General features: G+C 36.0%; 1 protein-coding gene across 1 annotated transcript in view; it reads left to right on the forward strand.

Moving 5' to 3' along the window:
* The window catches only part of PLPPR5 (phospholipid phosphatase related 5), a 191,006-nt gene that overhangs the window by 91,390 nt on the left and 78,203 nt on the right, over window positions 1-21,413 (forward strand). The window contains exon 5 of the mRNA XM_047082310.1: window positions 1,483-1,617. Coding sequence (XP_046938266.1) covers window positions 1,483-1,617 — 135 coding nt within the window. The remainder of the gene's footprint in view (window positions 1-1,482; window positions 1,618-21,413) is intronic.

Genomic DNA, 21,413 nt, shown 5'->3' on the forward strand with positions numbered 1-21,413 from the left:
GCCATTCCTTACTTTAAAGATCTTGATGGCATGATAAAGTTGATATATCAAATTATCAGGCTTTGATCTGTGTTTCTGATGTGTAATTATCCATGGAAATGGAAGGATAATAAATATACCACAACTAAGGAAATATTTTTTTGTAAGATAAAGTCTCATAGTATGTTGTTATTATTTTGTAGATTTGTAAATTTTATTTAAAACCTGGAGAATAACCAAGGTCGAATTGGCCTTTGAAATTATTCAGTAATGAGCCCTACTAAGGAAAAGGCTTTCCAATGGAGCATTTGTGCAAATATACAATGTAAATATGTAATTATATAGTAAGCATTTATTTAAAAAAAATTAATATTAGGGGGTGCCTGGGTGTCTCAGTTGGTTAAGCATTTGACTCTTGATTTCAGCTCAGGTTTTAATCTCACAGTTCTTGGCTGATAGCACAGAGCCTGCTTGGGAGTCTCTCTCTCTCCCTTTCTCTCTGCTCCTTCCCTGCTTGTGTTCGCTCTCTCTAAAAATAAATAAATATTTTTAAAAAAATGAATGTTAGGTGATAACTGCAAGTAAGTTCTGTATTTTATTTTGATAATAGACTATAAAACCCAGAAAAAAAAGGCTGAAGAATATCTTACCCACTACGTAATATAAGCAAATAATAGCAAGAAACTTTCCTTTGTTGTTTTATTCACTATTTCTTAAAGTATGATTCATCTGCATCAGAAGATTTTAGAATATATTTCAAAAAGTGGCAACTCCTAGGCCCCCTTCTTCATCTACAAAATTGGAATCTTTAGAGGAAGGCTTAGGAATGTGCATTTTTAACAGTGCTGGGACTTTATTTTTATGTACACTGGAGTATGAGAACCTCTGATTTAGTTCAAATGCTGTCACCTGTCTGGTATAATCAGTTGAAACAAGGGTCAATTTCCTTTATGTAAAAGGTCTTCTATTTCACTGGTAGCCCCGGTAAGCTATTGTTAAAATGCCAAGTATACATGGGATACAATAATAGACAATAAACTAGGTTAATTAAAGGGATGCTACTAAATTAGAAAGTGCCAATTGTAAAAGGTTTATTATGAATGTAATGATCTTGAAGCATTGGAAATAATTAGCATTTAAATTAAGTTGTAGGTTAGCCACATTAGGAAAGGTTAGCTTGCTATGAATTTTTATAAGGCTATGATGTTATTTATGGATTGATTTGAGCATTGACTATAACCTAATTTAATGAAAATTTTGGAATAATAAAATTGTCATTATTAACTGAGCTGCACATTAATTTTGAAATTTTCTTGAACACATTTTCACTGGAATAACTATTAAAATTTACACAAGATAAATATGGATGTAAAGTTATGTATGTAATATTTAAGTAATTTTAATATTTTATTACCATGATTAGATATATTAAGCTACTCAAAAGGGTCATAGTCACCAGGAGTGTGGCTTTGTTTCAACTATATTTTTTTCCTGAAATTTTAGGTTGTGTGTGTGGTAAATAACTTCAAAGGAAGACAACCAGAAAATGAACATCTCCACATGGATAACCTGGCACAGATGCCAATGATCAGCATTCCTCGCGTAGAAAGTCCTTTGGAAAAGGTAACATCTGTACAGGTGATTCATAATTTAAATTCTCAAATGTGATTGTTATCTAGAGCAAATGAATAATCATTCCTGCGAGTTCCTGCACAGTCATTTTTGATTTACTGAAACAAATTTAGAGTCTAATGTGGTATTTAGCAAGAGTTTAGTCACTGAAGACATCATCTTAGAAGAATGCATATCACATTGAAAATATTTCTTTGAATACCACATGCTAAGAGCTGAGTATACATGGAATATGTTCTGTACTTTGCCATAACTTTGAGATAAGGAACATTGTGCAGTGGTCTCATACAGGGGGAAATTACAAGATATTTTTATTTGAGAATACATGCATTTTTTTTAAAATATATTTCATTCTTTCCAGGCTCTATTTATGTGAGAAACTGCTTAGTATAATGCCTAGGACATAACAGTGCTCAATGAATTTTGTTGAATCTCATTATAGAAAGGTCTGGTCTCATTATAGAAAGGTCTAATGACAGGAAAACACCGATCAGGCCCTTCCTAATCAGGGAGGTACTGAAGGAAAGATTGGGAAGGATGGAGCCAGACCAGGCTGCTCTTTGAATGGCAAGTCAAGGCTTCATTAGACATGACAATGAACACAGAAGCCAAATAGTTAACAAAAATTTTTCTTGAGACTTTTTCTTGAGACTAATCTTGTGAACCAGAGAGGGTAATATTTCTTAAATGAGGATGCAGTTATGTACATTGGTAATTGGTTAAAAGATCGCTCCGAGGGTTACTAAAAGTCACCTCATCCCTGTCCATCTCCACATTTTGATCAATACATTAGATGAAGAGATCAATTACATGCTAATCAGGAGCTTAGATGGTGTCAATCAGCGAGGGATAATTAATACATCAGTTGAAAGAATAAAAGAGAGACTAGATGCAATTAACAACTAGAAATAAAGCACATGTTTTGTATTTGGATTTAAAAAGAAGTTCATGTAGGGTAGGGTACATCTAGGTTAGCTGCACAAACAAAAACAGGCTCAGAGGGTATTGTAGGTTACCATTCAGCATGTGTCAACCGCATGTTATTGCTGCCAAGTTATATGATCTTACGTTCCATTTAGGGAAAATAATATCCTGAATGAGAGCATTAATAGTTTGCTGTGCTCAGACTAACTTGGAATACTGAATACTGCCCTTGGTGGCATAGTTTTAAGGTGGGCATCATAAAAGAGAGTAGTCGGTACTCAGATATTTGTTAAATGAGCAAATGAATGTGCCCAAGATGGTGGTGCGTGGTGGTGGTGGTGCGTGGACTCAAAGTCAGGCTTCCTTATGAAAGCCTGTGGAAGGAGTAGAACATGATTAGAGAAAAAGAGAACTCATGGAAGATGCAGTAACTTTCCGTATATATCTGAAGGACTACTGTATGGCAGAGGGATGTGATTTGTTCTGCTGGGGCCTCAGAGGTCACAATTAGGTTGAAAGAAAAGAAAGTGTAAGAAGACAAATAATGTCAAGAAAGAAGGAAAAACTTTCTAAAAATGGAATGGCTTCCTTAAGAGCAACGAAATTTCCTTTTATTATAAGGATCCAAGAACAGTTAAATAATCACTTGTCCATCGTACTATGGAGGGAATTCAAGCATCACAGTGAGGATAGAGGTTTTGGATCATCATCATAATAATAATAATAATTACCGTTTAATTATCATTCATCATGTGTCAGGTACTATGCAGATTGCTTATGTAAATTCAACAAATATACTCCTATGCTCTGCAAATACAACTTCATTCCTTACAACAATTTTATTTTTTTTTGATAAAGTTTTTTTTTTAATATATGAAATTTATTGTCAAACCTTACAACAATTTTAAAGCTGGGTGTCATTATAGTGGCAAATGCTAATAGTCCAAAGAAGACCTCCTCCCCTTCTTTCTTTTAGTAACTGAATTCCCCAATCCAATTTTAGCTACATCCACCACTGCCCAGCCATAGTCTGTATTTCCCAGCTACCATTGCAGTCAGACGTGACCGTGCAGCTAAGTTTAGAACAGTGGGATGTAAGCAGAAGTGGTAAGCACAGCCTCTGGTTCGTGGCTTGAAGATTCTTGTCTCTGTCTCTTCTCCCTCTTCTCATCAAGTGGAAAAGGTAGTGACTGGAAGTAATCTTTAACTTTTTTAAATGACCGATCCATTTTGACAGTGTAGGTTCCTGGCTGAGCTCATGAAACAGTCCACATACACCCTCTAGATGGTTCTGAAAAAGAAATAAACTTCTTTCCTTTCTGAACCATTGGATTGCTTTCATCTCTTTTGCACAGTGGCTTAGCTGATGCCATATGACAATAAATGTCTCCATTGTAGAGTTACGGAAACTGAACTCCCAACTAGTTAAGCAGTTTGTAAAAGTCCACATCATTGATGAGCAACAAAACTATACAGTGTGACATTTCAAGATACATGTATTGTACAAAATTAGATCTTTTTTAGCTCAAGAAATAAAGATAGAAAGCAGCAGAATTTAGGAAGAAATATTAGACATATTTGGAAGACAATGGTCTGGGTAACAATTAGTGTTCATTTTATATACCTCAGAAGTTAACTTGAACATTAATTACTATCTTCTGTTGTTTAACATATTTATTTGTATAAGGATTCTTTGGTAGCCTCCTAGCATTGCCTAATATTCTGATACACCATTACATCCTTCTATATATACAGTGTATATTATATACATATGTATATATATATATATAATTCCTGTTGTTGAATTTATGCAAATTGATTTTCATTTATAGTGATTTTTAAAATATGAAAGCAAAAATATTCTACTAGAATCTATGGATTTCAAGATATCCGTGTTTATTAACTTACTTCTTTCATTCAGTTTTTGTTTGTTTATGACAAACTCATGTGCTCTGTTTTTACCTTGGTAGTTAGGGAACAAAGATGATTTGAATCTGATTCAGTTCTCCCCTTTGCCCACCGAAGTGCACTGTCACATGCCTTGCTGAGCTCCGACTCTGCTCCCCACTCTATTCCCCGTTTGCAGGCAGAATGCTGTGTGCACAGGGCAGGGTCTACTCCTGCGACACACAGATCACACACAGGAAGATCATGAATCAAGGTGCTGGGGACACATCTCAGGCTTCCCTGTGGAGCTCTGCTGCTAAGAGGACATGTATTTGTGCTCATCAGCTGGAAAGGGAGGAAGGCCATCACTTAAGGAAGCCCACAATGTTTCTCTTTCTTTTATGATAAGGAGTACTTGGAGTAAATATATTGCTTTTCATCATAGCTCACGATGGGAAACAAGTGAATGCAAAATTCTTCCCAATAGTTTGATCTTAGGAATTGATAGTTGGAGGGTGGCATTAGGTTCTTAAAGCTGGCCCTTTGAGGAGAGAAAGGGAGTCCAGTATTAAAGTTCCAATTGCAGGCACGCCAAGTCGTTTAAGCACTGTTACGCCAAGCTGTCATTTTCTGCTTGTCATTTTGTGCGGGGAAGGCAAAGGGTTTCTTTCCTTTAGAAGTTGTGTACTTATATAACCTCTTATGTTCAAAGTACATGTTTGATAAACTGTAAGCTACAGAGTAATTACAGCATGCCAGCATTCTTTATTTTTATGCCAGCGATTTATCCCTTAATTATAGGGAGTTTGTCATATAGTTAATTACCACAGTTTATGAGAAAAGTCATGATTTTTCTGAAAGCTAAGTAAATCTGAACATTCATTACATTTGGTTTTATGAAAAGAATTAATCATCTATGGAAGCTGGCCCATCATATCTCATAGTCCAGTAGATTTTTAAGTTGCCAATAACTTCATTACCGCTGTTTATAATAGCAAATCATAAAAGTCTAACTGTGTATCAGCCGTGAATGATTAAATCAATGTTGGTACATCCTACAGTGGAATCTGGTGCATTATAATGCGGTGTTTCAGCTCACAGGTTCTGGAGGTAGACTAGCTGGGAATTTGGGACAATTTTGACCTTGGGCAGCTTATTCAAATACTCTGTGATTCAGTGTTCTCATTCCTCAAATGGTCATTGTGAGAGTTGAGCAAGCTTACAGTAAAGCACTGAGAACAGTGTCTGGAACCTGTAAAGCCCTTAACCATTGCCAGTGATAATTATTATTACCATTTAGCAGTTGAAATGGATAAGGTAAATCAAGATGTGGAAAGTTTTCTGATACATATTGTAAAGTTTATTTTTTAAGTTGATATATATAAAATGCGTGTTATAAAATGTGTGTGTGTGTATAATGAAGCCAGTTATGCAAATTACCACACAAGATAATTTCTTTCTAGTAGGATCATTTATTTCTAGAAAAGAGCACATAGATGAGAGAGAGAGAGAAAAAGAGAGAGACTAGTTACCAACCTGAGAGCAATGCTTAAACCTAAGGAGGCAACTGAGAGAGTGGATCTGATTTCTTCTCTTTCTTTCTTTGCCTTCCTTCCTTCCCTTCCTTCCTGCCTCCCTCCCTCCTTCCCTTTCTCCCTTCCTTCCTTTCCTTTTTCATTTGTTTTCTCTTTCTTTTTCTTTCTGTAATGAATAATTGTGTAACAAAAGCAATTACAACTTTTAAAAATTATCCAGTTTTCTTAAGCTGCTCTAAGGAGGTTCTGGTCATGCTTCCTCAGATTGACTACCACTGTGTTCAGATTTACCAAAGTCCCTTGGAAAGATTCCCTCAGAGCAATTTAAATCCTGTGCTCCTTCCTCATGACTCACATGATCCTTTTTAAAGTGTTTGGTTTATTTTTATCTGCTGAATTGGGCATGGAGGCCTTGGTTGTGGCTCAGATGCCTTTGTGCCCTCATGCCCAGGGTCCCGCTTCCTTTGGCACACCTGCAGCCAGCCATCCCCATTTCAGATACTGTATGTCCTGAGAAACCGCACACAAGCCCTGTGCATATGCCTTCTATTTATGGGATCCACAAATTCACACCCCACCAAGGCCCCAGAAAACCAACTTTGTTCATAGGTTGCACCACCCTTTCCTTTCAGACTCATCCTTTTCTGGCTCCTTCCTTTGAGGGCCCATGCATCTCAAACAAAAGCCTCAGTGGTGCTGGCTTCAGGATGTCTCCAAATACATGAAGATGTTCTTAATTACTCTTGGGAGTCCAAGAACCAAAAGTCTGACTCTCCTTCTAGGAAGTGGAGATGGAAACATTTACATATTCATTATCTTTAGTTCCTTATTTTAGCAAGAACAAAGAATTAACATCTTAATAGCTGTGTTACTAGGAAAAACTAGATAGAGTAAAATTTTAGTCATTTCTACTAAATATCGTATAAATCGATCCAGTTTGAAGGATGTCACCAAAGGGCAATTAAAATGTTTCTTCGTCAATAAAGAAGCTCAATATTGCAGAATTGGCTAAAATCCTATAGAATCCCAGTAATACCCCAAAATTTCAAAGAGTAAAGATGAGAGATAAGAGCAATCTCTGAGAGAAGGAGGAGTCTATTCTATTTAAAGCATAATTCAGCACCTTGAACCAACACCATTTTGAGACTGGATGAGCAAATAGGCAAATACACAACAAAAGAAAGTCTTCAGGCAAGAAGCTTTCCCTCTGGTCAAGCTTCTCATTAATATTGGTTCATGGCAAATGAAGGAGTACTTTTCCTCAACTGAACGGGTGCTATAACTAGGGGGGAGAGTTGTCTTTATTTAAAAAAACCAAAAAGCTAGCTCCAATACTTCACCATCTACTTAGAGTAGAGGTTAGGCTGAAGTGACTAGCAATAGTTCTGATGGTCCAACAACCATGAGAATGAAACTGTATAGGAATAAAGTGATAATCCTATAGTCTCAACTTTTTCTACCATTTCACTCATCAAATCACCAAAATTCTATTATAAAACTACACCCTCCATCTTTTCAGCTCAAGATCTAAGGTAAGGATTCCTTGACTATTTGTGGAACAATCTGGGGATAGCTAAATCTATTCTTCCAGTGTAAATAATCAGGACAATTACTTAAATCCTTTATATGATATCATGACATAGATGAGAAAGAATAGACACATTTTACGAGTTAGAATATGTTTTTGAAAAAAATTACAAAAAATTTAACTAAATTCATTATTAATAGTATTTTCTTCCAATGTCAAGGAAATTAAAGAAAATATGTGAAATGAGAGATGAAAGGTAGGTGACACAATGGTGCAATTAGGAAACTAATGTAAGAAAACAAATAACATTATGACAGGATGGAAACCAATAGTAGAAACCATAAAGAACAAAATCCACACTGGAGAAAGACTTATCAGTATATTAAGGACAGGTTTCAGCATATGTAGTAAAAGAACAAGAATATAAAATTGACCAGAGAAAAGATAACAGATACAGAAGACCTGCTACAGAAATCTAACATGAATCATTGTAGTTCCAGAAGAAAAGGACAAATAGAAGTATAGCAATATTCAGAGATATATATCAAGGAGACTTTTCCTTCAAATAAATACCTTCAGTCTAGAAGAGTTAACTAGATACAAGGTAAAATTAAAATATATACTAAAAGTTAGATTGTATTTCTCAGTGAAATTTTTGTATTTCATTACTGAAGAAAGAGTCCTATAGATTACGTGGGAGATGTTATTATTATTCCCAATTATTAACTACCCCCTTCCTTAGGCAGAGTATCCTTCCTGTTCCAATTATCTAGGATTTGGTCAATAACATCTGAATGAACCTGATTTATACCCCATTAGTCAGAAACCTGTAGAGACATCAAGAGTTTTGTCAACTTTGTTGCTTCTGGGCCTCTTTCCAGGAAAAGTTCATTTTCCTGATAGGGGCTGTTCCTTTAGCCTGGATCCTAAAACGGGAAGACAAGGGAAGCAGAAGGGTACCCAGCCAGCAACCTGGAGCAGATCTATAGAACCTGCCCACCAACATGTGGTATGAGGGAGAAATACATATTTGTTGTTGAAGCCACTGAGCTCTTGAGGTTTTAATATAGTATACCTAGTGAAAACTAACACACACACACCAAGGCAGAAAAAGTTGGTTACCTACCAAAGTCTGACAGCACACTGGGCTCAGACTTCTCTCTCTATAATAGTAGATGCCAGAATAGAAAGGAGTAGGAGTAGTGTTTTCGGAGTTTTCAAAGAAAAAGTTTGTGATGTCAGAATTCTGTTCCCACCCAGGGGTGCCTGGGTGGCTCAGTCAGTTAAGCATCCAACTTTGGCTCGAGTCATGATCTCATAGTTCGTGGGTTCGAGCCCCATGTCAGGCTCTGTGCTTATAGGTCAGAGCCTGGAACCTGCTTCGGATTCTGTGTCTCCCTCTCTCTCTGCCCCTTCCTCCATCATGCTCTGCCTCCGTCTCAAAAATAAGTAAAACATAAGAAAAATTTAAAAAAAAGAATTCTATTCCCACCCAAAAGGTCATTTAAGTATTAAGACAACCATAAAATATCAGATATGTAAGAATTCAGAAATTATATTACTCATGAAAAGTTACCAGAAGGTTTTTTACCAGTTAACTGAGCAGCACACCAATATCTAGAGCTCTCAAGTTGGAAAAGTCATTATAGGAGTGAATGGGCAAAAAGAATGGAAACCATTTACATAATTAATTAGAATTGACTATAGTAAATATAGTAACATAGAGAAAATTATAATTTTTAAACAGAAAATATATTTAAAAAGAAAATAATATAACAATGACAAGATGAGATATAGAAATCCTAGATGTCAACAAAAGTAAAATTATGATAATTTCCAGCTTTTATGAAGGAGGGACTCAGCATCAATCTTTTGTTCTTGACATTGCTACCTAGAAAAATATAGATTCAGGCATTTTTAAAAGTAGAAGTTATCAAAAGTAATGAAAAACACCCTAGGGGCGCCTGGGTGGCGCAGTCGGTTAAGCGTCCGACTTCAGCCAGGTCACGATCTCGCAGTCCGTGAGTTCGAGCCCCGCGTCGGGCTCTGGGCTGATGGCTCAGAGCCTGGAGCCTGTTTCCAGTTCTGTGTCTCCCTCTCTCTCTGCCCCTCCCCCGTTCATGCTCTGTCTCTCTCTGTCCCAAAAATAAATAAACGTTGAAAAAAAAAAATTTAAAAAAAAAAAAAAAAAGAAAAACACCCTATAAAATGCCAGTAACAAAGTGTAAAATATCAGCAACATATGTGTTAAAAGGTTAATATCTGTAATATATGAAACATCCTAATTGAAAAATGGGCAAAGTTTATAAATATGCAATTATTAGAGATCAAATACAAATGGGAAATAAATATATGGAAAAGTATTCTCTGTCACCTTTTTCTCCTTTTTTCCCCTTTTTTCTTCTTTCATTGAAGTATAATAGACCTATAACATTATATTAGATTCAGGTATACAACATAATGATTTGATATTTGTGTATATCCCAAAATGATTACCACAATGAGTTAACATCTGTCACCATAGAGTTACTAATATTTTTTTCTTATGATGAAGACATTATTTATAGTCACAATGCTGCACATTGTTCCCATGACTTATAACTTATAACTAGAAGTTTGTAGCTTTTGACTCCCTTCACCCATTTTGCCCGTGCACCACTCCTTGCCTCTGGTAATTACTGACCTGTTCTCTGTATCTATGAGTTTTGTTTTTGTTTTTTTTTTTTTTAGACTCCATGTATAAGAGAGATCATATGGTATTTGTCTTTTTCTGTAAACTTATTACTTAACAGTGTGCCCTCAAGGTCCATCCATATTGTTGAAAATGGCAAGATTTCTTTCTTCTTTACGTTTAAATAATAGTCTGTTGTGTATAAACTTACCACATCTTCTTTATCCATTCACCTATCAATGATCACTTTGTAAATAATGCTGCAGTGAATATGGGAGTGCATATATATTTTCAAGTTAGTATTTTCACTTCCTTCAGATAAACACCCAGAAGTGGAGTTGCTGGATCATACCATAGTTCAATTTTTAACTTTTTGAGGAAACATCATAGAATTTACATTCCCGTAAGCAGTGCACAAGAGTTCTCTTTTCTTAACATCCTTGCCAACACTTGTTATTTCTTGTCTTTTTGATAATAGCCATTCTAACATGTGTCAGGTGATAGTTTCTTATGGTTAATTAGATTTTCCCAGACAATTAGTGATGTCGAGCATCTTTTCATGTACCCGTTGGCTATCTGTATATATTCTTTACAAAAATAACATTCATATTTTCTGCCCATTTTTTAATCAGATTGTTTGTGATCTTTGCTGTTGAGTTGTATGAGTTTATATATTTTGGATATTAACCTTTTATCTGATATATGACTTGCACGTATCTTCTCCCATTGAGTTAGAGGTTAGCTGTGGGCTTGTCACATCCGGACTTTATTATATTGAGATACATTCCCTCTATACCTATTTGCTGAGAGTTTTTATCATAAATGGATGTTGAATTTTGCCAAATGCTTTTTCTGTATCTATTGAGATGATCATATTATTTTTTATCTTTCAATTTATTAATGTGGTGTGTCACATTCATTGATTTGTGGATGTTGAACAATCCTTGCATCCCTGGAATAAATCCAACTTGATTGTACTGAATTGTCCTTTGAATGTGTTGTTAAATTTGCGAAGATTTTACTGAGGATTTTTGCATCTATATTCATCAGGGATATTGAGCTATAATTTTCTTTTCCTGTAGTATCCTTTTCTGATTTTGGTATCAGGGTGTAAGGCTGGCCTTGTGAAATAAGTTTGAGTGTTCTTCCCTCTTCTGTTTTTTTGGACTTTGAGAAGAATTGGTATTAATTCTTTTTAAAATGTTTGGTAGAATTCACCAGTGAAGCTTTCTAGTCCTAGACTTTTGTTTCGGGGGAGGTTTTTAATTACTGGTTTAATCTCTTACTAGTAAGATTTTGTTTCTTCATGATTCAATCTTGGAAGACAGTGTGTTTCTAGGAATTTATCCACTTCCTCTAGGTTGTTATTTATTGATATATAATTGTTCGCAGGAGTCACTTATGATCCATTTTATTTTTGTGGTATCAGTTATAACATCTCTTTCACTTCTGGTTTTATTTATTTGAGTCCTCTCCTTTTTTTTTCTTGATGAGTCTAGCTAAAGATTTGTTATCTTTTCAAAGTTCTGTCACTTGTGATGAAAATTCATGAAGAGTCTTTTATGGGATGCTTATGAAGTTGGTTCTCACCCTGTAAGCAATGGGGAGCCATTAAGGAATTTAAGAAAGGAAATGCCATGCTTAGAATGGAGAATGAATTAAATAAGAGCAACACTGAGCAAAACAAAAACCAATCGGGAGGTTATTGTACAAATCCAGATAAATTATTAAGATGACATAGACTGGATCTCAGGACAGCCATGTCATCTCATTTTGACTGACCAGGCATCATTTGGCAACGTCTGTTTTCAGTCAGATGCTGATTCTGATCAGAGGAGTTGCCTTTAGTCTGTTCAGGCTGCTATAACAAAGTGCCGTAGACCAATGGACTAATCAACAACAGAAATTTATTTCTCAAAGTTGTGGTAGCTGGAAATTCCAAGAGCAAGATGTCAGCGAACTCAGTGGCCCATTTCCAGTGTCCCATATGGCAGAAGGAGTCCCTTTTGTAAGGGCACTAATCCCATTCATGAGGGCCCCGCTCTCATGACCTACTCACCCCCAAAGACAGCACTTCCACTTACCACCACATTGGGTTTCACCATTGAATTTGGGGAGGACACAAGCATTGCCTATAGCACGGGTTATCTAACTATCCCAATGATTCACAGTGGAAAAGGGCTAACTGCTAGCCAGGCGTCACTAAGAAAACTGTCCCCCTACTGTCACCCCCAGAAACATGCTGACCTCTCATCTGTGACATTTGCCTGTCTTCTCAGAGATTTCTCTTATTTATAATGAATGAATAAGGAGTAGATTGGCATTCCTTCCAAGGATCTTCCTGGGTCAGGCTGCATTCATCATAGTAGCAAAGCTCTGAGTCCTTTTGTCTTTTACCTCTCTCTTTCCCTCTGCTTTTCTCATAGCAAAATGCTGGCATTCAGATTTGCGTAGGCAAGCACATGAAAATAATAATGTGTGCATATGCATTATTGATTTTAACTGATGCTATACAGAAAATCTAAGGAGAGGAATACTTTAGCAAAAGAACAAAAACATTTTTAAATAAATATGAAGATAGATGGGATTTGATAGAAAAGGGTATATTTCTAATAGATCTAAGAATTCATGTCTACACAGTTTTATTAAGGCAGTTAGACAAGCCACGATAATCACTTATATCTAATTTGGGATAATTTCTAGAGTTAACTTAGTGAATATAACCTGGTATAAAGGATGCTTTTTGAGAAAATAATTTCTATCTAAACCTAGGCATTATTTTTTCTTAGAGTATATGATCTAATCAAGTGGATCAAAAGGAATTCCCTTTTGCCAACGACACAAAAGGAAAGATAACTATAGGGGTAATTTACAAGATTACAGTTTTGCCTTGTAGGTAAAGGGCTTTTCACCAACCTGTACTACCCAAGAAATTCATACTATAAAAGCACACTGTAACAGAAGCTTCACTTGAACAGAAGTGGTTAGCAGTGGTGACAGTTCCAAACATCTAGAAATGTCATAATGAGTGGATATTATTACAGGTAGAAATTACCATGTTTAATTCCTGTGGCTATCTCAAAGGGAAATAATATGGATAGGAAAACCCTAAGGGAATTCACAATGACCCAGAGAAGCATATGCATTGACCTTTACATTTACTGTTTTGCAGATAATAAAATCACAAGGGTCGAGGAGAGCCTGACTTGAATTTTAGGCAGAATGGGAGTGGGGGACAGATGGGAAGCCAGGCTTCTACAGCTGGAAATTTTGAGTTTGAAGCCTGGTGTGGCCACATAATAACTAGGCAGGATAAAACAAATTACTCCTCCTTACCTGAACAATTGGTACAATAATGATTCCCTTTTAGGGTAACTGTTGGAATTAACAGATCACAAATAAACTTCTTGGCACATTGTGGGTGGTTAACACAAATTAGTTCCCCTGCAACAGTGATTCCCTTAATTGGATTTTCATCTTTTCTCAGACTAAGAAACCCCTATAGGTGTATTTCACGGACTTAAAAGTTTATACAGATTGTCTATGTCATACATAGCACATGTGGCAGAAAATATTATAGCTTAAAATGTTGCATCTATTAGTGTCATAGCAAATAGCCAAACAATCCTGTGGTTTCTTGCCAAGACAGATACGATTATACATTACCGTGCTCTCTGTGATAAATTCCTTCGAGGTTTCAGAATGCTATGCATGAATAACTATGGCAATCTAATTTAGGATTTAGTTGCTTTTCTATAATGCAAATCTTTGTTTTACAGAACTGCTGAACTGTAGTATAAATGTTACATAAGACCTTGTCAAAACAACTTTATTAGTGATTAGATATTGGAACAGTTAGTGAAACTAAATATATTCATATTTTAGGCATTTCTTCCTCAATCTAAGCTTTGAGCACTCATGAAAAATATTTGAAGTAAATGAGTGTTTGCATGCTGTACTCTGTCCTCATTTGTTAAGTTTAATTTGCTTTAAAAAAAAGCCAATTGAGGATGGAAATTCCATCAGGCATCAACATTTTAGGTCAGAAAAACTAGCATATTCTGTTATTACTTTGCCTTTGTCATTTTTCCTATTTGTGCTTCCGTATATTATTTTTTTCCACACTATTAATAAATACTAATACATTACACAAGGAATAAAAGCCAGATTTTTTTCAGTTATATAAATGGCCTTTTATAAAAGCATCTTTTCAGTAAATTACTTGTGAATATAAACATGCTTCCTCATCTCATTTGTGTGAATGAATATAAAGTTGATGACTGCATTTTTAAATTAAATGATTCCTATAGTCATCAGTTAAGGAGAGACTAAAACATGATGGATCAAAAAATCATTCTTGACACACAGTTATACATGGGAAACTGCTCCCATCCATTCATTCCCCTCTTCTCTCAGATTCATTCCTGTATGGTGGTCTGTCCTAGAGATATTTATGGAGGCCTTCAAAATGGAGCAGGAGTGCCATGACATTATGAAAGTTTTTTTGTACAGAAAAATGTAAAATGTTATTTTGCTAAAACCAGGAAAATAAATAATGAACTCATTCACAGTCTTATGAAACAACCATAATTTTTTGTTGTTTCTGTTAAAGAAGCAAGTAATTTGTATATATTGTTTAAAATGTGAAAGTCTGGGCAAGCAAGACAAAAGTGGGTAACAGTATCCATATACTAACCACAATGATCACTGGAAACGTTTTCTAAAAGTAGCCTTGATGACCCCATCCATAAGTGTATGTGTGGATTTGTGGATAGTATAGGATCTCCCTGGATGTTCTTTTCTGTAGCCTGGTTTTGCTTGCACAACCAGTATGTCATAGATATAGTTAGAGTCAATAAATATAATACTCATATCAGCCTAATAGTAAAAGCTAATCTTAAGGGGAGCCTAATTTGTGCCTGCAAAGAACTTCACACGTAAACATCATTTTAGTTTTTATAGAAACCATTTGAGTATATCTTATTTTTCTCTATTTTACAGAGAAAAGAGACATAGAAAGGTTAAGTTGCCCAAGGTCACACACCTAGTCTGTGTTCTGAAACAAGAATACAGAATTGTATCTTCAACTTTCCATTTCCAAATATGTTTCACTTCAGAGCTAAAACTCATAATCACTATGCTATACAATATCATACAATTACATTGAAAAAGTTCTAATTCATACAAACTAACCATTACCTTTGTTAGGCATGGAGAATTCTTCCCACTTCCAATTTCCCATAATTATAAACAGTACTAGGGTAAACATCTCTACAACAGATATCTTGGCAGTTGCCATTAATAATTTATTAAAGATATATTCATAGAGTCAGAAATGCTGGAAAAGCAAGGATGAGTACTCTTCAGGCTATTGGTTTGACTCATATCTTTATGTCCTCTCCAACAATGGAGAATATTATTTGTAATAATCTTTACCAATCTTATAGGTCAAAAATATATGAAGTACTTCATTTAATTTGTATCTTTTAAATACCCTCCCATATATTTATTTGATATTTTTCCTTTGAAACAAACATTGAAGCAGTAATTGAAGAATTGACAAACCAAACTCTAGATACCACTTGGCCTTTAGACTTAATTCACAATGTAGCTAATGGTCTCAATATATTCCCCACCCCCCCACTGGGGTTTATTAAAGGCATACTTTACATTCTATAAAATTCTCTTTTTTAGCATACAGTTTTATGAGTTTTGTCAAGTGCATGCCATTGTATAATCACCACCATAATCAAGTTATACAACATTTCTATCACCCTAAAAAGTTTCTTCCTTTCCCTTGGTAGTCAACCCCTCTTTCAACCCCTAACCTCTGCAACCACTAATCTGTTTTCTGTTCCTACAGTTTTGCCTTTCCCAGAATATAGTATAAATGGACTCATATACTATGTAGCCTTTTGAGTCTGACTTCTTTCACTTGGCATAATGCATTTGAGATTCATTCATATTATTACCTACATCAATAGGGTCTTTTTTTTTTCCTTTTTATTGTTGAGTAGTATTCTGCCTTATTTATGTACAATTTTTTAATCCATTCACTATTTGAAGAACATTTGAATTATAAGTAAAGCTAATATAAAAATTCATGTACAGGTTTTTGTGTGTATACGTATTTTTCCAAATCTTGGATAAATACCTAGGAATAGGAATTGTGGTTTTAGGGTAAATATATATATGTACATTTACCAAAATTTTCCTAAGTATCCGTGTCATGGTTCATGGTATTTATGGTTTTGAATGGGTCTGAAATGAATCTTGATGTGGCTCATCCAGTTTTTACTAACTGGTACCTTCTGGTGAAAATAGGCAAGTTTAATTTTTGTATTTTTTTTTCAAATTTTTATTTAAAAACTAGTTAGTTAACATATAATGTAACATTGGTTTCAGGAGTAGGATTTAGTGATTCATCACTTTACGTATAATACCCAGGGCTCAACACAAGTGCCCTCAGAATAGGCAAGTTTTAAAATGAGGAGTTTTGGGGTGCCTGGGTGGCTCAGTCAGTTAAACGCCTGACTTTGGCTCAGGTCATGATCTTGTGGTTTGTGAGTTCGAGCCCTGCGTGGGGTTCTGTGCTGATAGCTCAGAGCCTGGAACCTGCTTCCGATTCTGTGTCTCCCTCTCTCTCTGCCCCTCCCCTGTTTACGCTCTGTCTCTTCATAATAAATAAACATTAAAAAATTAAAAATATATAAATAAAATGAGGAGTTTTAATGAGATCCTGATTATACAAGAATTTATCATACATTTCATCCACTACCCACATCCTCTGATTCTTCCATCAAGTAGATTTGCTTATTTAGCAAATCTAAAGCATTTTAAAAAGTTAAAAAGAAATGAAATAAATTAGTTAGGTAGATTAAAATACCAGTGTAAAATAAGGCCTGGGTACAATGTATGGATGAGTTACCTTTTTTTAATCATCATCGGTTATATATAGTAAAATTTTATTTGCAATTAGATTTGTAATATATGAAATATGTAATAAATGTCAAATAAGAAGCATTATGGTACATTTCCCAGGATTCATGAGCTTACAGTCTAATGGGGGGATAGATAATCTTATAAGCAAATACAGAACAGGGTGGTGATGGCTATGCTGGAGGAGGACATAAAGGGAGATCTACCCAAACATAGCAATGCTTGCAGCGTCTTCTAAGGGGACATCTGAAGAACTGTTAGCTAAGTGAAGAGATGAGAAGAAAGTTCCAAATAGAGGAATCAGCTTGCACAAAGATTTTGTTTGGCAGGTGAGATAAGAGCACAGAGGCAAGAAATTTGAGGGTGCCGTTAAAGAGTGTTCAGGTGGGGTCCAGAATGAGGGTAAAAGAAATAGAATTAAGAAGGGGCAAGTGGGGGCGCCTGGGTGGCGCAGTTGGTTGAGCGTCCGACTTCAGCCAGGTCATGATCTCGCCGTCCGGGAGTTCGAGCCCCGTGTCGGGCTCTGGGCTGATGGCTCAGAGCCTGGAGCCTGTTTCCAATTCTGTGTCTCCCTCTCTCTCTGCCCCTCCCCCGTTCATGCTCTGTCTCTCTCTGTCCCAAAAATAAATAAACGTTGAAAAAAAAAAAATTAAAAAAAAAAAAAAAAAAAAAAAAAAAAAGAAGGGGCAAGTGGGCTGGGCCAGATGGACAGATTAATGGTTGAGAAATTTCAAAAATGGCCAAAGAAACTTTGTAGTATGAAGGAGGTAGGACAGGAGGTAAATTGGGATTTTACATTTCTGATGTGGTTGATGGTTGGGAATATAGTCGTGAATGTGTATGCTACAGTATGGTGGACAGGTCATTAGAGTTAGAGAGGTTAAGGAACTTCAGCTAGAGAACACAGATACCCACATCCACCAAGTACGTAAACCCATTAACATTAATAGACTCACCTGGAGTTTCATGCCATTGTGCTGGAAAACATTGAGTTCAAGTGAAACTGAGTCTTTGCTGCAGATCTCAATACCTTTATGTACTGTGAGGCTGTAGGCAAGGAATATAGGAAGCAGTTATTCCCAGAAGTGTTTGAATACAAAGATTTTATTTTGGGGGAAATCATTCAGGATTACTGCTTTTTTTTTTTTTAAAGGCAGTGCACTTTTTACCAGAGAAATGGTAATGTTTTTAAACAGAATTTTTATATACCTAACAGTGTTTACACTGCTAACCAACCACTTTTCTACAACTTTAGGCAGTGGTTCTCAGACTGTTATAAAAGAGATTCCTTACCTTACAGTATTTGCAAAAAGGGCACATTTCTGGGAAGCATGCCCAGAAGGCCTGGGCAAATGTGGGCCTGGGAATCTATAGTGTATCAGCCACCTCAGGTGATGTGGATACAGACCCAGCGTTGGCCTGGATCCAGCTGGGCCTGCCAATCTTCTGAAACAGTAGTTTTCAATATTAGCTACACATTAGAGTCATCTGGAGAGTCTTTAAAACTACCATTGACCAGGCCACACCTCTGACCAATTAAATCCAAGTCTCTGGTGTGGTATCAGTATTTTTTCTTAAAGCCCCCCAGGTGATTCCAGAATGCAGTCAAGATTGAGAACCCATGCTCCTAAATATTCATTGTGGAAAGACAAACTCCCTAGCTCCTTGGGACTTGGAAATACGTCATATGATCTATAGCTAATGCTCCGGTAAAAGCCTGGCCTGCCTCTGGTTTAATTAGCTTATCAGTGAAAGCCGCCTGGAGAGTTCTCCTTTCTCTGGAGGGTTACGATTCTCTCAGAAAGTAGCTTTTAGTCCCTGTCTCCAAATAGTACAAAAAAGAAATTCCTGAAGAGAAACAAAATTCTGAGCTCATGTTAAACTCTGAACTGAAAAGAGAACTATGGCAAAGGAAGAAATGGTTCAAAACAATTCTCTTTCCCAAGAGAACTCTAGTTTTATCACATTTCAACTTTTATGCCTTCATAACCCCAACTTCTTAAAACATGAAATTGTTTAAAATGAATTTTTCAATCCGTTTCGTGGCCTAAGTTTGAAATTCTCTAGTAATTTTTTCTCAGGTGGACCTAACATTATTTCTCTTTTACTAAAAATACCAGCTTCCCAGTCCACCAGAAGGAAAACTGAATGTGACCAAGTAGGGTTCTAGAGAACACACTCCAAGCATTACTCCTTTTCCTCCGTCTCTTTTATGCCCACTTTGCCTTCCTCAAGGGATACAATGAACAAAGGACGCAAGTAGCGAACTACAATATTTAGGGGCTGGCATTCACCTACCTTCCCCTGATAAAATGTAGGCTGCATCTATATAGCTTCAGAATCGTTGATTATTATAGGACCATGATTCTTTGTCCTAAACCTTGGTGAGATATGTTTTCCAGGATTCAAAATATTTTCTATTTTAGGGCAAAATACTGTGTGTTCAGTTACACAAGCAGGGTCTTGGGCAGCAAAGATAAATATTTCCGTAGCACAACATAGAGTATATATCACCTCAGAGCAATTCACATTTGGTTTCGCCCACCAATTCACATTGGTTTGCACCAATCTTGTAAGATAACATTTGGTTTTAAAGTTTGTGCGGACATTAGAACTGTAGACTACAGCACTGTGAAATTCCAACCAGTTATCATGTATATTTTTTCCTTTGTATTTTTTCTTTCTCTTTTTTCTTTTTCTTTTGTTGCCCTAGCTTTTATAGACAATTATATATGTTTGAGTAGAGACAAGGACCTTTGTGCATATAATCTCATTTAATCTTAACAAGAATCCACTCAAATAGGCATTATTATTTCCCTTTCACAGATGAGAAAGCTGGGTCTCTGAAAGGTTAAATTGCTTGTGAGAACCTCCAATGTTATGGAGCCCACATTCAACACTTGACATTCATACTACTTGACTGCAGCATCCACTGTACCTCACAGCTTCCTTACCAGTAGACCTGAAGACAGGAATCATTGAATTAAAGACACTATATGCACAGATCTCAAGTTGCAACCTCGATTTACGTTTAGGTTAAAAACCTAAGCTGACTGCTGACAACCTCCTATTAAAACACAAAAGCTATTTATAATCACCTTGAAAGAAAGAAAAACTGAACGGTATTTAACCTCAGCATTTGGTTCAATAATATAACACAGAACTTTAAGGAAACTAGTACTTTGTCCAAGTAAATAAGTCAATATTAGATAAACATTTAAATAATGAATGAAACACATTTTGTAGGTGTCCCGAATTCAACCTATTGAGAATGGTCAAGAAGAAAATTCACAGGGAAGGTCCTTTAAAGACTGTCTTGCAAGGCTCTTCAGCTGGATGCTGGGAATAAGCCACTGTGAACATCTTCAATTAAGGCAATAAACGTATGTGCGCTACAGCGCACTGGTGTTGGAGTTGGGTTGCAAAGCTAAGGCAAATACAGAAAAATGTCCTTCTGTGCAGGTTCTAGTACATCCAAAATTCTAGGTACTTGATTGTTGTTATTATTATTATTTTACCCCTCAAAAGTATTTTATTTTTTAATTGATTTTTCACTTCATGGGAATTTGACATTCCTCAACCAAATAGCCCTTAATAATAATGGGGTTTTTTGGGTTGTTTTCTTATCTGAAGTGCTCTTTTGGCATTTTCCCCTAGTTTTTCAAAGCGAAACGGTGAGTGGCACATCTTGTCAGGTGACAAGTCATTGCCACATTGTCATAAGCAAATGATCATTTGTTTTAAATGGTGTTTAAAAAAATCAGTATAATTCTACAAAAGGAAGGATAGAATAAATAGAAAATATAGAAATTTTTCTGTAGAACTTAGAGCTTCAAAATTTGACATACTCTATAGACTTTAGAATTTACCAAATTGAAGAATCCAAAACTACTGTTCTCAGGAATAAGTGCTTGTTTTTCCATGGGACCTCTGCACTCAAGGACTGGATTCAGTATTTGGCATGTTGATTTGCTGTGGACTTGAGTGATCACTTTCTAATGGATATAGCACATTTTAATCTTCAACTCTCTGGGCTCCAATTCTGCCATCTCTACTCTGCATGTGTAGTTGTGAAAGGCAGTAATTGCACTGATCAGTTACATGACCACTTTCTTTGCGTGACTGTGAATGCAACTTCTATGCATGAGTTTCTGGTTTGTGTACTACATGTTTGCAGTATTATCTCTTAGCAGGATTTTAGTATTGCAGATTAAGAATTCCAACAGATTAAAAGGAGAAAACCCACTGTTACCTAGTTTGCCTCATAAGAAGTCCATTTCTCAAGACAGGTAACCTGAAAATAATAGATGCAATTCTG

Source organism: Lynx rufus, unplaced genomic scaffold, assembly GCF_022079265.1.
Source record: "Lynx rufus isolate CCGP_SWC_20201006 ecotype Redwood Valley unplaced genomic scaffold, mLynRuf1.p SCAF_2, whole genome shotgun sequence".
Classification (NCBI taxonomy): Eukaryota; Metazoa; Chordata; class Mammalia; order Carnivora; family Felidae; genus Lynx; species Lynx rufus.